The sequence below is a fragment of the Corvus cornix genome, chromosome 7 (assembly GCF_000738735.6).
Source record: "Corvus cornix cornix isolate S_Up_H32 chromosome 7, ASM73873v5, whole genome shotgun sequence".
Classification (NCBI taxonomy): Eukaryota; Metazoa; Chordata; class Aves; order Passeriformes; family Corvidae; genus Corvus; species Corvus cornix.
The window spans coordinates 9171798-9187668 of NC_046337.1; the positions used below are offsets into that span (position 1 = coordinate 9171798).

The 15871-nt window shown below is 39.8% G+C and overlaps 1 protein-coding gene across 4 annotated transcripts in view; it reads left to right on the forward strand.

Annotated features, from left to right (window-relative positions):
• The window catches only part of LOC104694043 (protein mono-ADP-ribosyltransferase PARP14-like), a 19741-nt gene extending 5334 nt beyond the window's left edge, over positions 1-14407 (forward strand). For all 4 annotated transcript variants that reach the window (XM_039555597.1, XM_010407094.4, XM_010407095.4 and 1 more), the window contains exons 6-17: positions 126-2362; positions 2883-3107; positions 3335-3556; positions 3999-4062; positions 5043-5192; positions 6316-6378; positions 8005-8172; positions 8302-8508; positions 8597-9205; positions 9748-9893; positions 11244-11418; positions 13030-14407. In XM_039555597.1, the coding sequence (XP_039411531.1) occupies positions 126-2362; positions 2883-3107; positions 3335-3556; positions 3999-4062; positions 5043-5192; positions 6316-6378; positions 8005-8172; positions 8302-8508; positions 8597-9205; positions 9748-9893; positions 11244-11418; positions 13030-13319 (4556 nt within the window). In that variant the 3' untranslated portion in view covers positions 13320-14407. The remainder of the gene's footprint in view (positions 1-125; positions 2363-2882; positions 3108-3334; positions 3557-3998; positions 4063-5042; positions 5193-6315; positions 6379-8004; positions 8173-8301; positions 8509-8596; positions 9206-9747; positions 9894-11243; positions 11419-13029) is intronic.
• The last annotated feature ends 1464 nt before the right edge of the window (positions 14408-15871 follow it).

Below are 15871 nucleotides of genomic sequence, written 5' to 3' on the forward strand. Positions count from 1 at the left end.
AGATGTAAAAATAGCATTTTGAAGAGAAAGAAAAAGAAAAGGAAAATCAGTGTAATAGTTCTGAGAACAAAGACATTTGCTTGATTTGAAGCTAATGTTATGTGTATGTTTGCACTAACTTCTAGATCTAACCACGGTCCTGGGAAAGCAACATTTACTGGAACAGATGCTGATTTCTGTGCATCCATATTATCACTCCCTGGGAATGGCTCTCTATGGAAAAGAAAGACCAGCTGTCAAGATGCCAGACCCCATTAGGGTGCCACTAGACCCGTATGTATGGCAGTTTTTACAAAGGCATGCCAATCTGACCCAAGACATAAACCAGGAAATGGCAGTTTGCCATTGTGAGCTCAAATGGCCCCAGGCAGACTGTGCAAACCCAGAAGTTATGTTGTGCCCATCACCATCTCTCTGCAAGCAGAAAAATCCGATGATGAAGTTGCTCAAGACATGGCAGCAAGATGCTTCCACTGAGTTCTCGCGTATCATGGCACGTTACATAGCTATAAAATGTAAAGTCAATTCATCGGGTTGGGAAGGTGTGAAAAACAGGTTGTTGAAAGATGGTGCTCTGATCATAACTGATATTTCTGAGGAGATGGTGGTGATTGCAGGAAACAGAGCAGCAGTGGACAATGCAGAGAAAGAAGTGAGGGAATGCATGAAGCAAAGTGAAAGGGAAAAACAGAGCATAGAAATTTCTGTGTCAGTGATTCCAGGGAAGTATGCTGTGCTGCACAATGCTGGGTTAGAAGAGAATATTCAGAAGGAATATCCATGCCTAAAGATCTTTTATGATGACCAAAAAAAGACTGTTCAGCTGTGCGGATTACCTGCAGAAGTATATAAAATCAAAGCTGACTTACTGGAAAAGGTATTGAGTATGCCATGTACATCAGTTACCATTGATCCCCATGTTTTCCACTATCTACGGTGTGTAGATAATAAAAAAATGTCAGATATGTTATTCATTAGGGAAAAAATTAATACTTTTTATGAACTTCAGGATGATACTGTGTTGCTATATGGAGATGCTCCCAAAGACCTTCTAGAAGCAGAAAAGCAAATAAAAACAGGTTTAAAATACGAGTGCATCAATGTGGAAGATGGTGAAGTCATTAAAAAGGATCAGTGGAAGAGTCTTCTTCTCTCCTTGCTCAAGACATATAATTCTTCCCAGGAAATTGTCATCACTTGGCAAACTGTTGGAAAAGAAAATAAAATGATTATTGCTGGCTTTTCTAAGGCTGTAACAGAGGTTTATCAGAGACTTAATGATTTTGTAGATAGAAACACAATCATGGAAAAAGTAATCCTAGCTAATTCAGTGGTGATAGTGCAGTTTGTAGAGAGGGAGAAATCTGGTGTTTGTGAAGAATTGAAGAAGAAAGGTGTGACAGTATGTTTTGACACCAAGACACCATGTATTTCCCTGAGGGGACCAAGAACAAAAGTGCTAGAAGCATTCACCATGTTTGAAAAATTTGTCTCATCCCTTTACTCAAAGAATGTGCCAATTGATAAACCAGGTGCAAAAGAGTTCTTCACTGAGAGGCAAGATTTATGTATTTTAGAGGCAAAGCAGAAGTTTAGCTGTTTCATTAGGATTAAGGAAGAAGAAGAACAGAAGGATGGAGAAGTTGGTGATAAAGTGAAAAGAAAGGTCTGCTATGAAAAAAACCTGCCAGGTGGAATTGTGGTAGGAGTGTATAAAGGTAACTTGTGCAATTACCCTGTTGATGTTGTGGTGAATGCATCTAATGAAAACCTAAAACACATTGGTGGCCTTGCTGATGCGCTGTCAAGAGCGGCTGGCCCAGCACTGCAGGAGGAGTGCGATGAGCTGGTGAGGAAGCACGGGAATTTGCAGCCTGGCTGCGCAGTGATCACGGGCGCCGGGAAACTGCCCTGCAAGAACGTCATTCACGCTGTTGGGCCCAGGTGGAGCAATGAGGAATCACAAAAGTGCACGGGGTTGTTAAAAAAGACAGTGAAAAAATGTCTACAACTAGCTGAAATATACAATCATCGTTCCATAGCTCTGCCTGCTATAAGCGGAGGGATTTATGGCTTTCCACCGCAGATGTGTGCAGATTCAATTGCATCATCCATCAAGGAGACCTTGGAAGAATTCATGGAGGACAGCAGTTTGAAGGAGGTTCATCTTGTGAGTAATGCAGAAGAAATCATTCAGGTTCTGAGTGAGACAGTAAAAAAAGTATTTTCAGCTAAATCATTCTCCCCACAATGGCTGAAGCAAAAAAAAAGCCAGGAGAAGAGAAAAGGGGATCTGAACATGGTTATAACAAAAGAAGGACTTCGCATCCAAGTGGAGAAGAAAAATGTTCAGGAAGCCACGGTAGGTCTTTCCTTTTCTGACTCCTTTCTAACTTGATGGTAAGATCTTTCAGTTCTTTCAATTTAAATGAAAAAGGATGGGACAGTAGGTTTTACAAGTACTTGCTACATAAGGAAAGATCAGCTGTGTGCTAGCTAAACAAGGACGCAAGCTTGCAAAACTTGAGTGTAGAGTGAGATCTGTCACTGCAGCCATTTCTAGAGGGCAGCTGTGAATTTCAGGGTGTTTCATTCCCAGCTAGGTCTTGTTCGTTTTCCAGATCCAAGGCCAATATGTAAAAGATTTTGGGTTTTTTTCCTAAAGGGGAAATTCTAAAGTACTTCCTAACAGTACTTGTATGATCTGTAGCTATCTTGGTTGGATATTAGGGGAAAGTGGGTACCTGTCTGGGCTGCTGCTTTGGGTATCTACTGGCATCTTGTTCCTTTTGCTGTGTGTTGCTTTGGTAGGGCTTTTAATCTTGGTGCATATTTTTGGTGGAATTCTGGCTGTAGCTATTTTCTTTGTAATCTTGTTGCAGACGGATGTTGTCGTCAACAGCGTTGGCACAGATCTGAAGTTTGGCGTGGGGCCTCTTTGCAAAGCCTTGCTGGAAAGAGCTGGACCAGCTCTCCAAGATGAGTTTGACACCAAAACACAAAGTCAGGTTGCTGGTCGTGTAGTCTGCACCAGTGGATGTGCTATGGCCTGCAAGGCTGTGTTTCATGCCATACTACCCAAGTGGGATGGAGCACAGTCAGAGAAGGTATATTTTAATTATTAACCCACCTGCAGCTACATACTTATTTGGGATCTGCCCTGAAATTTCAGGTTTTAACATAGTTATTTTAGATGACTTGACTCCATTTTCTTCTGTTGGAGTGACCTTAAAGATGCCTTGATGAACTCAGAGCTGCTTGTCATACCAGTTTCTTTGGAACTAATAATAAATGATGCCTTTAGAAAAAAAAGTGTCTTTGCTGTGTTTTACAGGTCCTAGAAGATGTAATCAATTTCTGCTTGAAGAAAACTGAAGAACTTGGACTGAAATCGATCACTTTCCCAGCTATTGGGGCTGGAGGATTTGGATTTCCTAAAATAATTGTTTCTAAGTTGATGTTTGATGTGGTATTCAGGTTCAGTAGTAGTCACACTTGCAAGAATCTCCAGGAAGTTCATTTTCTCTTGAACCCAAAAGATCTTGATTGCATTCAGGTAGTTCTTCTCAAGACAAAGCTGTCTTTGTAACATACTGCTGTAGTTACACTTTAATAATCTATTTTACTTAACTGCTTTCTACGGGAATAATTTGCCACTTTCTTACTGCAGTGGGCCAGTGACAATGAGATGTCTTTCCAGTGTCTCTGAAATATAAACTCTCAGCAAGCAGAAGCTGCAGACAAAATTGGCCTTGCTGCTGGCACTGTAAATGCTTGTAGATGCTCCCTTATCTTTTGACAGAGGAGTTCTAGCAATGCAGAGATATCTTTTATCACACTGTCCACCACTGGGTCTTTCACTGTTATTAATGACACTTAAATATGACTGTAAAGTGTGTCAGGTGCCTCAGCAAGAGCTACGTGACAACGTTAATTATAGAAACATTTGGTGTAAATACTGTGAAATACTATCTTGGGTACTTTTTTTCTCTCCTTAGGCTTTTACCACTGAACTAGAACATAGGGCAGATGAAAGTTGCAATGCCACAGCAGCACAGCCAAGTAAGTTTTGTAGGGATAGGAGGTGGGACATGGGGGAGAATGTAAATGCTGTTAAGTGGTTTTATATGTATCAGGAAACAGAAGAAATACCATCAGGGAAGAGGGCATTTTTTTTCCTCCTAATGGACTTGCATTCTTAAATGTCATTTGTAAAATTCTCAGGGAGGAATTTCTTTTGTTGAGGGCATGGTCAACTCTCAGTGAGGCCAGTCTTATCATAACAAAGAGGGTGTTCTGATAGGAGACACAGTAGTTTGTCCTGCTCAAAGGATATAAGATCTTGCTCTCACTTGGCCAAATGTATTTTTGTACCTTTAATCTCCTACATATATATACACACACACATATATATACACACACATATATATAGTGGATCATTTCCTTTCCATTAGTTAATTGACAATAGTGGGACACAATAGCCAAAATGTGAGTGTACTGCATCAAGGGCAGAGGCTTATTTGTAAGGATATAAAGCTCTTCTGCCTCAGTTGCTGAGTATCAGAGAGATGAAGTTAAGAGTGGGCAGATAAAACATGAGTTAGATAAGTTTAGACTAGAAGAAATGAACAGTTTTGTATCCATGAAGGCAAATGTGAAATAACTTACAAAAGGGATGTGATCTGATCTCCATTACTGGCAGCACTTTAACTGGATGCTCCATTTCTTGTAAGAATTAGTTCAGGAAACTCTGTTACAGAGCTGGTCAGATCAGATAAACCCTGAAGGCGTTTTCTGAATTCATATTGCATAAATTTACAGGAGTAGAAATGGTTTCACTTCCACACGATTTAAACAGGAAGAATACTGTGCCTCCCAGCTTTCAGAAAGGGAATAAAGAGAAAAGCAGAGACACTCTACATCCATCAAACTGATCTAGAGCATACTCCTTAAAAGGATAAGTAGAAGTTTTGATCAGTGGAAGAGAATAATACTCCAAACTGAAGGAGAAGTGATTTAATGTATTTTTCTTCCCCTTGCAGATTTCATTAAGCCTGTTCCTACTGAAATATTGGGAGCTAATGAAATGAAGATTGGTTCCATCACACTCCAAGTAATTGGGGGAGATATTACCATGGAAGATACAGAGGTTATTGTAAACTTAGCAAATTCATCATTTGATGCCAAAACAGGTATTCTATTGAATACGTGGTTCCTTAGCAATAAATCTGGGCTACTTTTTAGAAAGGGGTACAGATGATGCCTTAGGTTTTAACCTTTATATTTTTCGAATTCTGCACTGCTTGGTGTGTGACTCTGAAGTTTCTTGTAGCCTGTTAATTTCTGCTCTCTCATGCTAGGTAGACATAACAAAGCCTCTCTGGGCCTGCTCTCCAAGGACACCAAGACTGTCCTAGGGCAAAAGTATAAACCAGAGAGCCGCTAAGGGGGGTTAAGCTGAGGGGAAAACTGAAGCTTTAATTGGAGAATTAACCCTGCTATGCAAATGAACCAAACCTATAAAAGGGTAAAGAACTCGTGACTTGTGGTCCATCTTGAGGTCCACCTTGGCAGTAGCCTCTGGCCCCAGGGTGTACCTTTGAAGGCCTTTCAAACAAATACCTACTTTTATTCCCTTACTCCTGTCTAGTCTCTGCTTCTAGGAGTCCTCTTAAGGCATCACAGGAAAGAATTGTCCACAAGGGAAACTTTTATGAAGTGTTTTTCAGATGACAGATAAAGGGTTGTGATTAGTCAGGAAATAGATCTTAAACAGGTTTTTTTACACGTCCTGTATATTTGATTTCATTTCCAAACAGAAGGCATCTGACCAGGTTTTTCTTGCTTAAAACCAAAAAGTGTTTAAATAAAAGGGAATTTTTAGATTAAGTATAATTCCGAAAAAATGCTCTTATCCTAAAATGTTTCACTGTAAGACAAAGCCCTGGTTAAGTAAAGTGCTCTGTAAGAAGCAGAGGGTTTGACATGGTGAATTATAAGCATGAAAGATACCAAATGATATAGTTCAAAGCCATTGGAGAGTTTGGTGAAGGGCATACAGGTTTGGCTAGTGAAACTATGAAGTAGGAGTTGTTCTTAATGACTTGTATTCAGCAGTGAAGGAAATGTTCTCTCTGCAGCTAGTACAGTGTGTCATGGACAGTACTTAGGGAAACTGTCAAGGTTTTGAACTTTGTGGTATCTTGCCATACAAGAATTTAGGGTATGTGTAGAGTACAGAAGTTGGGTAGAGTTTTAAGTAGAGATAGTTAAGGTGACTTAGTGAACATGTGTGCTTTTCTTGTGTGATTTAAGGGGTCTTCAAAGCAATTATGGATGCTGCTGGTTCCCAGGTAGCAGATGAATGTGCTCAATATGGTATGTTAAAGCATACTATTTTTTTTTTATTATCATTCTCTCTGAAAACTTGAAGTTGTTTTGTAATTCTCTACTCTGATGACATAATTATTTTATCTGAAAAACACAGCTTTCACTTTTAGGAACTTTGAAAATCCCTGTTCTCGTTTTGACACATATGTTGAAAATTTTTCTAATCACAGTTGTTTAGCAACAACTAAAACATCAACGTGTTATGCACTTTATTCTCATACTGGATCCAAAACATAGGCCTGTACTGGCTACTAAGAAGAAAATTAACTGTATCCCAGCTGAAATCAGGACAACCCTGATCCTAAGTTACTCTGTAGTCTGCATTCTGCCAGACCAGTAGAGCAGTAAAATTCCAGCTCACTGTGGTTGGCCACTACAAGCATAGAAAGGGACATTTTAGATGCATAAACAAAATGTGCCTGCTCTAAGTCTGGAAATTGTCTTTCAAGATGGAGTTTCCTGGATTTTTTTCCCAGCCTTTTGCTCTGTAGGTACTTTTGTACAAACACACATATATCATTAACTTCAAATCAAGCAAATACCTCTGTTCTCAGAACTATTACATTGATTTTCCTTTTCTTTCATTTCAAACAGCCACTTTTATGTCTTTCTGATTTCCAAACTATTCTGTACAGGACAAGATAAAAGGCTTGGCTCCAACTTGTTTGGTAAATATGCTCATATCTGCATTCCCGTGCAGAGCTACACCCTGCTTGTTTCCCAAGGAAACTCCATCACAGAGCAAGGCCATATCAACATACTACTATGAAATACTCCTTACCCTCAACTTAAAATAAAACTCTTTGTGCCAGTGCATTTTTTTTTCTGTTTTTGTTGGAATGGACTAAGCAAAGAAACGATAATGTTTTCAGGACCTTAAAACCCCATTACAATGATCCAAATTACATTTTAATTTAATGTACAAAATATTATTCAGAAAATCCTAAGAGTCATAAGAAAATCGCCTGGCAGATAAACCTTTTTATCAAAGTAAATTTATCAGCCTGATCTCAGTGCTTGCAGAGCATCTCACAGTCATTACCTTTGTGATCTGTGAGGTGGTCTGGAACTCTGTGCTCATCAATCCATTCATCCTCACAATATGACTGCATTTTGTAAGCAAACATGAGTGCTCTGAGAAATCACAAACATCTTTTTTAAAATTCCATACCATTCTTAGATCAGTTGGACATAATCTTAATGAGACTATGTTTACCACTCAGCTCTTCTGCAGAATAAAAATTTGGGCTTTCAAGGAATAAGTGGCATAAGAAAGGTTTTCACATATAAATTAATTTGGAATGCTTTTAAATAAAAGTGAGATGTATTCAAAGTCATCATAAATTCTTAAATTGCATGTAATAGGGAAATATTTTGTAGCAGAGATCTTAGGAAATTAGAAAACACATTTACGTGAATTAATTTCTCAAAGAAACCCTGCAGAGTATTTACAGAGAAAACCAGAACAAGTAAACCCACAATAAAATAGTTCACAGTGTATTTCTCTCCACTTTTTCCACTTCTCTTGTAGCACCAATATAACAAATCAATATTACCAGAAGTGATTGCAACTTTGTAAATGTTATGTCTCCTTCTTTATCTTCTCTCTTGCAGCTGGGAGGTATCAAAGTGGCTTTATTACTACACAGGGTGGGAATCTGTTGTGCAGTAAAATCATCCATTTGATTACTGATAACCAGGTGAAGAGTCAGGTCTCCCAAGTGCTTCATGAGTGTGAACAAAGGATGTACAAATCTGTTGCCTTGCCAGCTATTGGAACAGGTTTGTGTTTTCTTGGGAAAGCAGTGAGGGCTGTGATGGGGGTAGTTCAGAAACAGACAAACTTAATATGAGTAACAGTAGACTTGCACAAAAACTGTTCACTGATATGTGCCTTTTATTTTTGTTTAGGTCAAGCAGGACAGAGTCCAGCCAAGGTAGCTGATGAAATGTTGGATGCTATAGTGGAATTTGCAAGACAAAAATCAGTACAGCATTTACAGACAATTAAAATAGTTGTCTTCCAGCTGAATATGCTCACAGACTTTTATGAAAGCATGAAGAAAAGAGAACATGCATCTTCATCCACAATGGAATCATTGTTATCTACATTTAAATGTAAGTTGGTGTGTTTTCTGTGTGTGTGGGCAAATAAAACTGAAGTTCTTTTATTTACAACTACTAATTGTCATATATTTATCCACAGCCTTTTTTTGGGGCAAAAAACAATCTTCTGAGAATAAAAAGTTAATGATTTTGGAGAAGAAAGTTCATTTAGTTACATTTCAAATTTGTGGAGAAAGCCAAGAAAAGGTGGATGCAACTGAGTCCTGGATAAAGGATTTAATTTTAAAGGAACACCTTGAAAATACTGTTGCAGATGAGACAATTGAAAGTTTTGATGAGACACAAATTGCCATTTTGGAAGATCTCCAGAGAAGAAAGCAAGTCACCATTCAGCTTGAAAATAAGCTTTCTCCCCCTCAAATTAAAATTTCTGGTATTAGCAGGGATGTCTATTCCGTTTCTCTAGAAGTTCAAAGAATGATCCAACAAATTAAGTCTACTGAAGAAGAACAATCCAAGGCAGAACTTCTTTATAACCTGGTAGAATGGAGGTATCCAGGAAGGAATGGTAGCTTTGTTGCTTTTGATAAACTGACAAATACGCAGCTGGAGCATGCCAAACTATTTAAAAAACCATATCTGAATGTCAAAATTAACAAGAAGAACTACAAGGTGGATCTGAATACTCTAAAGGCTACTGATGACCAAGGAAAAACTATAAACCTCCAACGTGTGGCAAAGGATGAAGGTAAATGACATTTTTGTTAAATAAAAGAGCTTGAATTGTGATTATTGAATCGGATTATTGATTCGGATAAATGCAAACTCGGGTATCCTAAAGGAGTAAGGTAGTCCATAGCTTTTTTCCCTTTTTCTTTTTTTTGTTTTTTTCCTTCACCAGCAGTTTTGAGTTTCATAATCAGTGCCAAGTATGAGTGAAGTCAGAACATCAGTTTAAGTGGAAACATTATCTGTACAAATGTGACTGGTGAGCATAGATTTCATGCTTAAATCTTACAAAGGAAGTGGTGTATGAAGAATACATAAAATTCTTCTGGGGTTTTAAAGCTTGTTTTAGTTAGATATTGGTATGGGGATAATTAGACAAAATGTAAAGCCTTAATAGTGCATTACAAAGACAGCAATGTTTGGAAGAGCAAGAGTACTTGTTAAATGAAATATTGCAGAAGGTCCTGTCCTCTTAGCCCTCTCTGTGCAGGTGGTTTGTAAGATGTGGCCTGTGAAGCTGAGCTAGTTCTCTGTCATAATAATGCAACCTCTGTTTTGCAGATATGCAGTCGATAGAGCTCCCTAAGGAGTGGACAGACATGCAAAATGAACATGTCAAACTGGTGAATCTCAAGCCATCACATCCCGAATATAGAACAGTTGAGAAGATGTTTAGGAAAACATGTCCGAACTTTAATATAGAGCAGGTGATATCATATGGGGTGGGGAGGGGGGCAAATGTCAATGCTTGGGCAAGAAACTTTAATATACTTTCTAAATATTTGCTTATAAGGTGTCTGAAACCCAATACACCTTTTGTATGTCAGTGTCCCCAGCACTGTACAGGATGGATATAAATCAAACCAAGTTTCCTCAGAGCTGTTCTGCCATTTCTGCCATCTAATGGTGCAAAACCAGTGACTGTCAGTCTTCAGGCTAACTCTTTTGTTCGACTAATGTGGTACTCACTAGTTAATGTGGTATTTCTAATTGGGAAATTCTGTATTGAAATGGAGGCATGAGTAAATGCATTCAGAATACAGGAAAAAAAACCCAACAAAATCCTGGTAGACTGACATAAAGCTTTGGACTAATTTACACCTTCTTCCCTATCATCCCAGAGCTTTTCAGTCTTGGCTGGCAGTTTTAACCAGTGTCAATATTTGATCCTGCTTATTTAGAAGTCTGCAACACAATGCACAGAGATTTAATTGCCAGGGAGAAGATGGAATTGTTCTGAATCAAGACAAGAGATAAACAGTAGAACATACAATCAAATTAGGAGTAAGAATAATGTGTTTAAAATTTTTCTTCCATCACAAGCTTCGATGAGCATGGGCATGAAAACACACAAAGAGAACAAAACATTAGTGTACTATAGAAAAAAAATCAAGTAATGACATTATGTCTTTTTCTGTTAAAAAATGGAAAGCAGTTACAGCAATTGCCTTTAAGATTATACTTTGATGCAGAGACACTGCTTCCCCTTAAGCTGTATTCACATTCTTGGCATAGGGAGCCAGCAACATCCATCCTCCCACCAAGTGATTTTTATATAGTACTTTCTTACGGGTTGCTAAGCTACACATTAGAGGAAGCAATTTTGACTTGCAAGCTTAGATCTAGAAGAGAAACTTAAACGCAACATAATGCTATTGCTACAGTGTATCCTTTAGTGAGAAAATCATCAGTAAAGATGATTAGGATGTATAGAAAGCATCTTATGTCATTGCCTCTAGCAGTGGTACAGCTGCCTCTTTCTAGAAATGACAATGCACAGCTACCATGACTGCTGGGTACCTGGTATACTAGGCAAGACAAATGTTTACCCAAAATTACAAAGCTTGAAACTCTCTTATAAACTGCTTTGGTTTCTGATTTTTCAGGAGGCTTACATATTCAGTTCTTCTACCCAAACCTCACGCTAACAGAACATAGTGAAAATTGCTGTAATTCTTTCAGTTTGATTTCATTTTAATGCTTTCCTACCATGATAAATATTCATCCCTATCCTATTTATCCCTAGTATAAATATAGTTAATTTTGTAATTTTGCAGATTGAAAGAGTACAAAATCGCGTCCTCTGGCAGACATACCAATTAAAAAAAAAATTTCTCTGTAAAAAGAACAAAAGTGAAAATAATGAGAAGTTGCTATTTCATGGGACAGCTGCATCCTCATTGAGCTCAATTAACTACTATGGATTTAATCGTGGCTATGCTGGAAAGAATGGTGAGTCATTATCTGAATCAGTTAATTTCCTAGACATGTATGAGTGCTACAGGATGTCAGTGTTACAGTGCTGTCAGCACAACATGGAACCTGAATGAAATTAGAGAACACAGTAATTAACATCTCCTGAGATTAATCTGTATGGAAAGAGGAATTACCTTGTTCACTTAATCCCTTGTTGCTGGATGCCACCATGTAAAGGATATCAAAGAGTTCACCTACTCTGAAATGAAGCCTGGGCAACTTTTGGGAATTGTTTTGTATCATTTACCTAGAGAAAGGAACAAGGAACACTGTTCAACATCCTCTGCTGAGGTAACAGCTACTAGCTGATGGTATCTTCTCTCCTCTCAGTCAAAGACAGGTAGCAAAGCAGAAGTGCAGATACTTCTCCTGTTGCCTCCAAAGATTAGGACAGCATAAGATGCCACATCCTTATCAATTTTATGCTCACAAAATCTATGAGATTCATGATTTAATTCTTAGCCTTTAATAGTTGTTAGAGACAACTTAAATATTTAGCATAAAGATTTTCTGCATTAGTTCAAAGCTTGTTTTGTCCACTTCCTCTAGTACAGTCATGCTGTGTGTATTATTTGGCAGCATTCAAAGATGAAAGACAGGATCCGAAGAAGTGGAACATGAACTGAATTGAGATGCTAGTTGATTTTAGTGGCCATGTAACCTCACTTCAAAAGTCCTTAATTTTTGCTCTTAATGTTTTCTTCCTTAAGACAGAATTGTACATGCCTAGGGCTGATTTGATCTTGAGAGAGCTGGGCAGCTTAACTCAGATCTAGTTGACACTTCAGTGTGGTCTGGATCCAGAAGTAGACCTTTCTCTGTCTGGATACTCTGGAGGGTACTTGAACTGAGATTTTCTTGAATAAATGAAGCCCAGCATACACAAAATATATCAGGTTGTGCACAGGTAGGAATGGTAGCCACAACTTCTTTTTAAAACATGACCAGAAATGTAGTTTCGCTTTCCTGCTCTTTGGTAGTGTCAGGAGGTTGGATTTACTCAGGAAGCAAGAGCCCTAGATCCCCATGTCTTCTCTCTGCTGGTGGATATTGACACCTTTTCATCTCAGCTGTGATTAACAATTGGGAAGGTACACTCCCCTTCTGTCAGGCTATGTAGCCAAGGAAAAGTATCCAAGGATCAGGGCAGACAGATAGGAAGGACCTGTCTGGCTTGAACAGCTTTTTAGCAATGTCAGAAAAAAGAAATCTCTCTTGAACAAAGACATGTGATTCCTCTAACTTGCTGGGAAGTGTGACTAGAAAACTATAATTACATAGTCATTTTAAGTCCAAAAGTCTCTGAAGAATTGCAGTTTGATCGATGGCAGGCTAAACCATGCTAAACAGAGGAGCCCTTTTCTCCATAGGAAAGGGAAGTAAAAACCTGCGTGTTGATACTTACCTGGTATCTATGTGGGTTCATATTTGATTCTGATACAAAGGATTATTACTAGAATTTTGTGTTTGAACTCTAACCACATTTTTAGCCTCTGCAGTGTTAAAAAAAAAAAAAGAAGTTTTAGTAGAGATTCTTAGGAGAATAAGAACACTAACTGTATTTGAAAATGTTGTCTTTCCTAACAGCTGCAGCCATTGGAAATGGAACCTACTTTGCTGTTCATGCATCTTACTCTGCTCGGGATACTTACTCCATTCCAGATGTGAAAGGCCAAAAACACATGTACTTGGCTCGGGTCCTAACTGGGCAATACTGTGATGGGAGAGAAGGACTAAAGGCTCCACCACCAAGGAGCCCAGCAGATCCTGCTGACCTCTACGACAGCGTGGTTGATGATGAGTTTAATCCAACAGTGTTTGTCATATTTAATGACATTCAGGCATATCCACAATACCTTATTACTTTCAAATACTAGAATGATCTTACTAGCCTAGAAAGTGTTAGTGCCTTTTACATGTAAGAATTTACAGGGCAATTTTTAAATTCTTTTTTTACATCTAGGTTTCTTCTTTATTGATCTATCAACGTGTTTAAATATGTCTTCAAATTATCAACACAAGGACTAACACAAGCAAATATTTTAGAACATGTTATTTCAGTACTCACATTACAAGTTCAGTTATGCAGAGATGCAGGCAAGAGCTGTGAGAACAGCTCTGACTTCTTCCTACGCAAGGCAGAGGGGAGCGGTAGGAGAGGGAGCCTGTTCTGCCTTACCCGTGGCCAGCAGTAAGAAGTGTGGGGTAGGTCAGAGCACCTGTGCGTGTTCCTATTTCCAGTATTCACCATAAAGCACCTTCTTGTGAGAATTTATTTAAAATGTTCTGTGCTGAGGGAATCCAAAAGGTTTTTTCAATCAAAGCAGTGCTGTGATTCTAATAACCTCACCTACCAGCAGAGTTTTCAGTCATCCTTAGGTATCCACTCAGCCTTGTTGGTGCTAAAAGTCTGGAAGAAAAAGAATTCCCATATGAGCATGCACTTTGTATTTATTGTTTCAACCCCCTTACCTATATGTTGGTTACCCTGGCATACTTTGGTTATTTCCTAGGTATAAATTACTGAATTCATACCCATTTCTTAGGGGAATTCTCTACAGTCCCCCCTACTACTTCCAGCTTCCACAAAGTCATTGCTTTTGCAACTTTCAAGACTGTAAAGAGGGACTTTTAATTTTTTCTTTTCATTACTGAAGCATTAACCCTTCTGTAGAATCACCAATTTGCAGAGTCAACTACTCTACAGAGGCATAACTCAGCTCACATGCTTAAACAATTTGAAAATTTTTGAAGTTCTTAAAGTTAATGGCACTTTTACATCTTTGCAAGCTGTACTTTTAATCACCTTGCAATCTTAAAATTGCCAATCAAAAGCCATATACACTGTTTAATAAAAGTTTCAAAGAGCTGAGTTTATAACAGGAACACGCTTCACTTAAGAAGTGTTGCTTCACATTTGGAGTATGTTACGTTGATGCAATAAAGACTTTGAAGACAAAATGGTTTTCTTGTATTGTCTGAGTGACATGATTTGTGCGTACAAATTCCAGGTGAAATTATTTTGCCTTGGTCGAAAAAAGACCCGTGCTGCAACCAGCTGCCACAATGTCTTAAAACTTCACCATGATATTCTCATTGCCTGCAAAGAAGAAAAGGGTTTACAGCATCTGTAGATTGCAATGTAAAAAATTTCTGGTTTTCACAGCAAGTGCCCATGCAGCACTTCAGATGAATGTCCTGCATAAAATCCCATTTAAAGCAGAGTTTTATCCACTCCTGCTTTAATAGATTTTGCTCCCTGTGTAAAGGTGAGGATGCTTTTCTCCTTTCTCTGCTTTTTGGGTGCTTTTCTGTGTCATGGAGACACTTCAGCAGCCAGAGTAACTAGGTTTAGCTGAAAGCACCAGCTATCCACCAGCTTCTCCGCTTGCTGTCACCAAGCAGCCGGGTGAGCCAGGACACAGTGCTTTCTATTTGTGTGGCCCTCTTTATACCTGAACACCTTGGAAGGCAGGAGGAGCTGCAAGATGAAGGACTACAAAAACCCAGATACCTTTTATCAGTGGTGGTGGTGGTGGTAAAAGTTTCTCTAGTTGTTTCCCTACTGGAAACTTGGGGATACCCTGTTGTACTGTGTTTGTGGACTGAGAAGCTGGAAGAAGGCCGTGTTGTGTACGAAAAATGAAATCCCAGGCTCAAAAGGAGTTGGGGGTGCTGTTTGACAGATGGCTGTGTATGAGCCAGTGTGTGCCCAGGTGGCCAAGAAGGCTAATGACATCCTCCTGGCTTGTACCAGCAATAGCGTGGCCACAGGACCAGGGCAGTGACCATTCCCTGTGTTGGGCACTGTGAAGCACCTCAAACTCTGTGTTTAATTTTGGGCCCATCATGACGAAGACATTGAGGTGCCGGAGCATGTCCAGAGAAGGAAACAGAGCTGGGAAAGGGTCTGGAGCACGAGTCTGATGAGGAGCAGCTGAGGGAGCTGGGGGGAGCTCTCTACAACTCCCTGACAGGAGGTTGTAGCCAGCCTAGGGTCGGGCTCTTCTCCCAGGTTATAAGCGATAGGATAAGAGGAAACGGCCTCCAGGGTTTAGGTTGCACATTAGGAAAAACTCCTTCACAGAAAGGGTGGTCGAGCATTGGAGTGAGCTGCCCAGGGAGGCGGTGGAAGCGTTCAAAAACCGTGTAGAGGTAGCGCTTGGGGAGATGGTTTAATGGTGGCCTTGGCGGTGCTGGGTCAGAGCTCAGCCTCGGTTATCCGGCCGCTCTTTCCCCCCGCCCTGCCCCTCCGCCTCTGGGCCGCACCGCTCGCACCCGCCGCCGCCGCTCCCTCCCCCTCAGCCCCTGACCCCGCCCCTCGCGGCTCCACGCCCAATCAGAAGCGCCCGCCGCTCCCGCCCCGCCCTCTCTGCCCGCCCATTGGCGGAGGCCGCTCCCCCGGGGCTGACTCCATGGCGACGCGGCG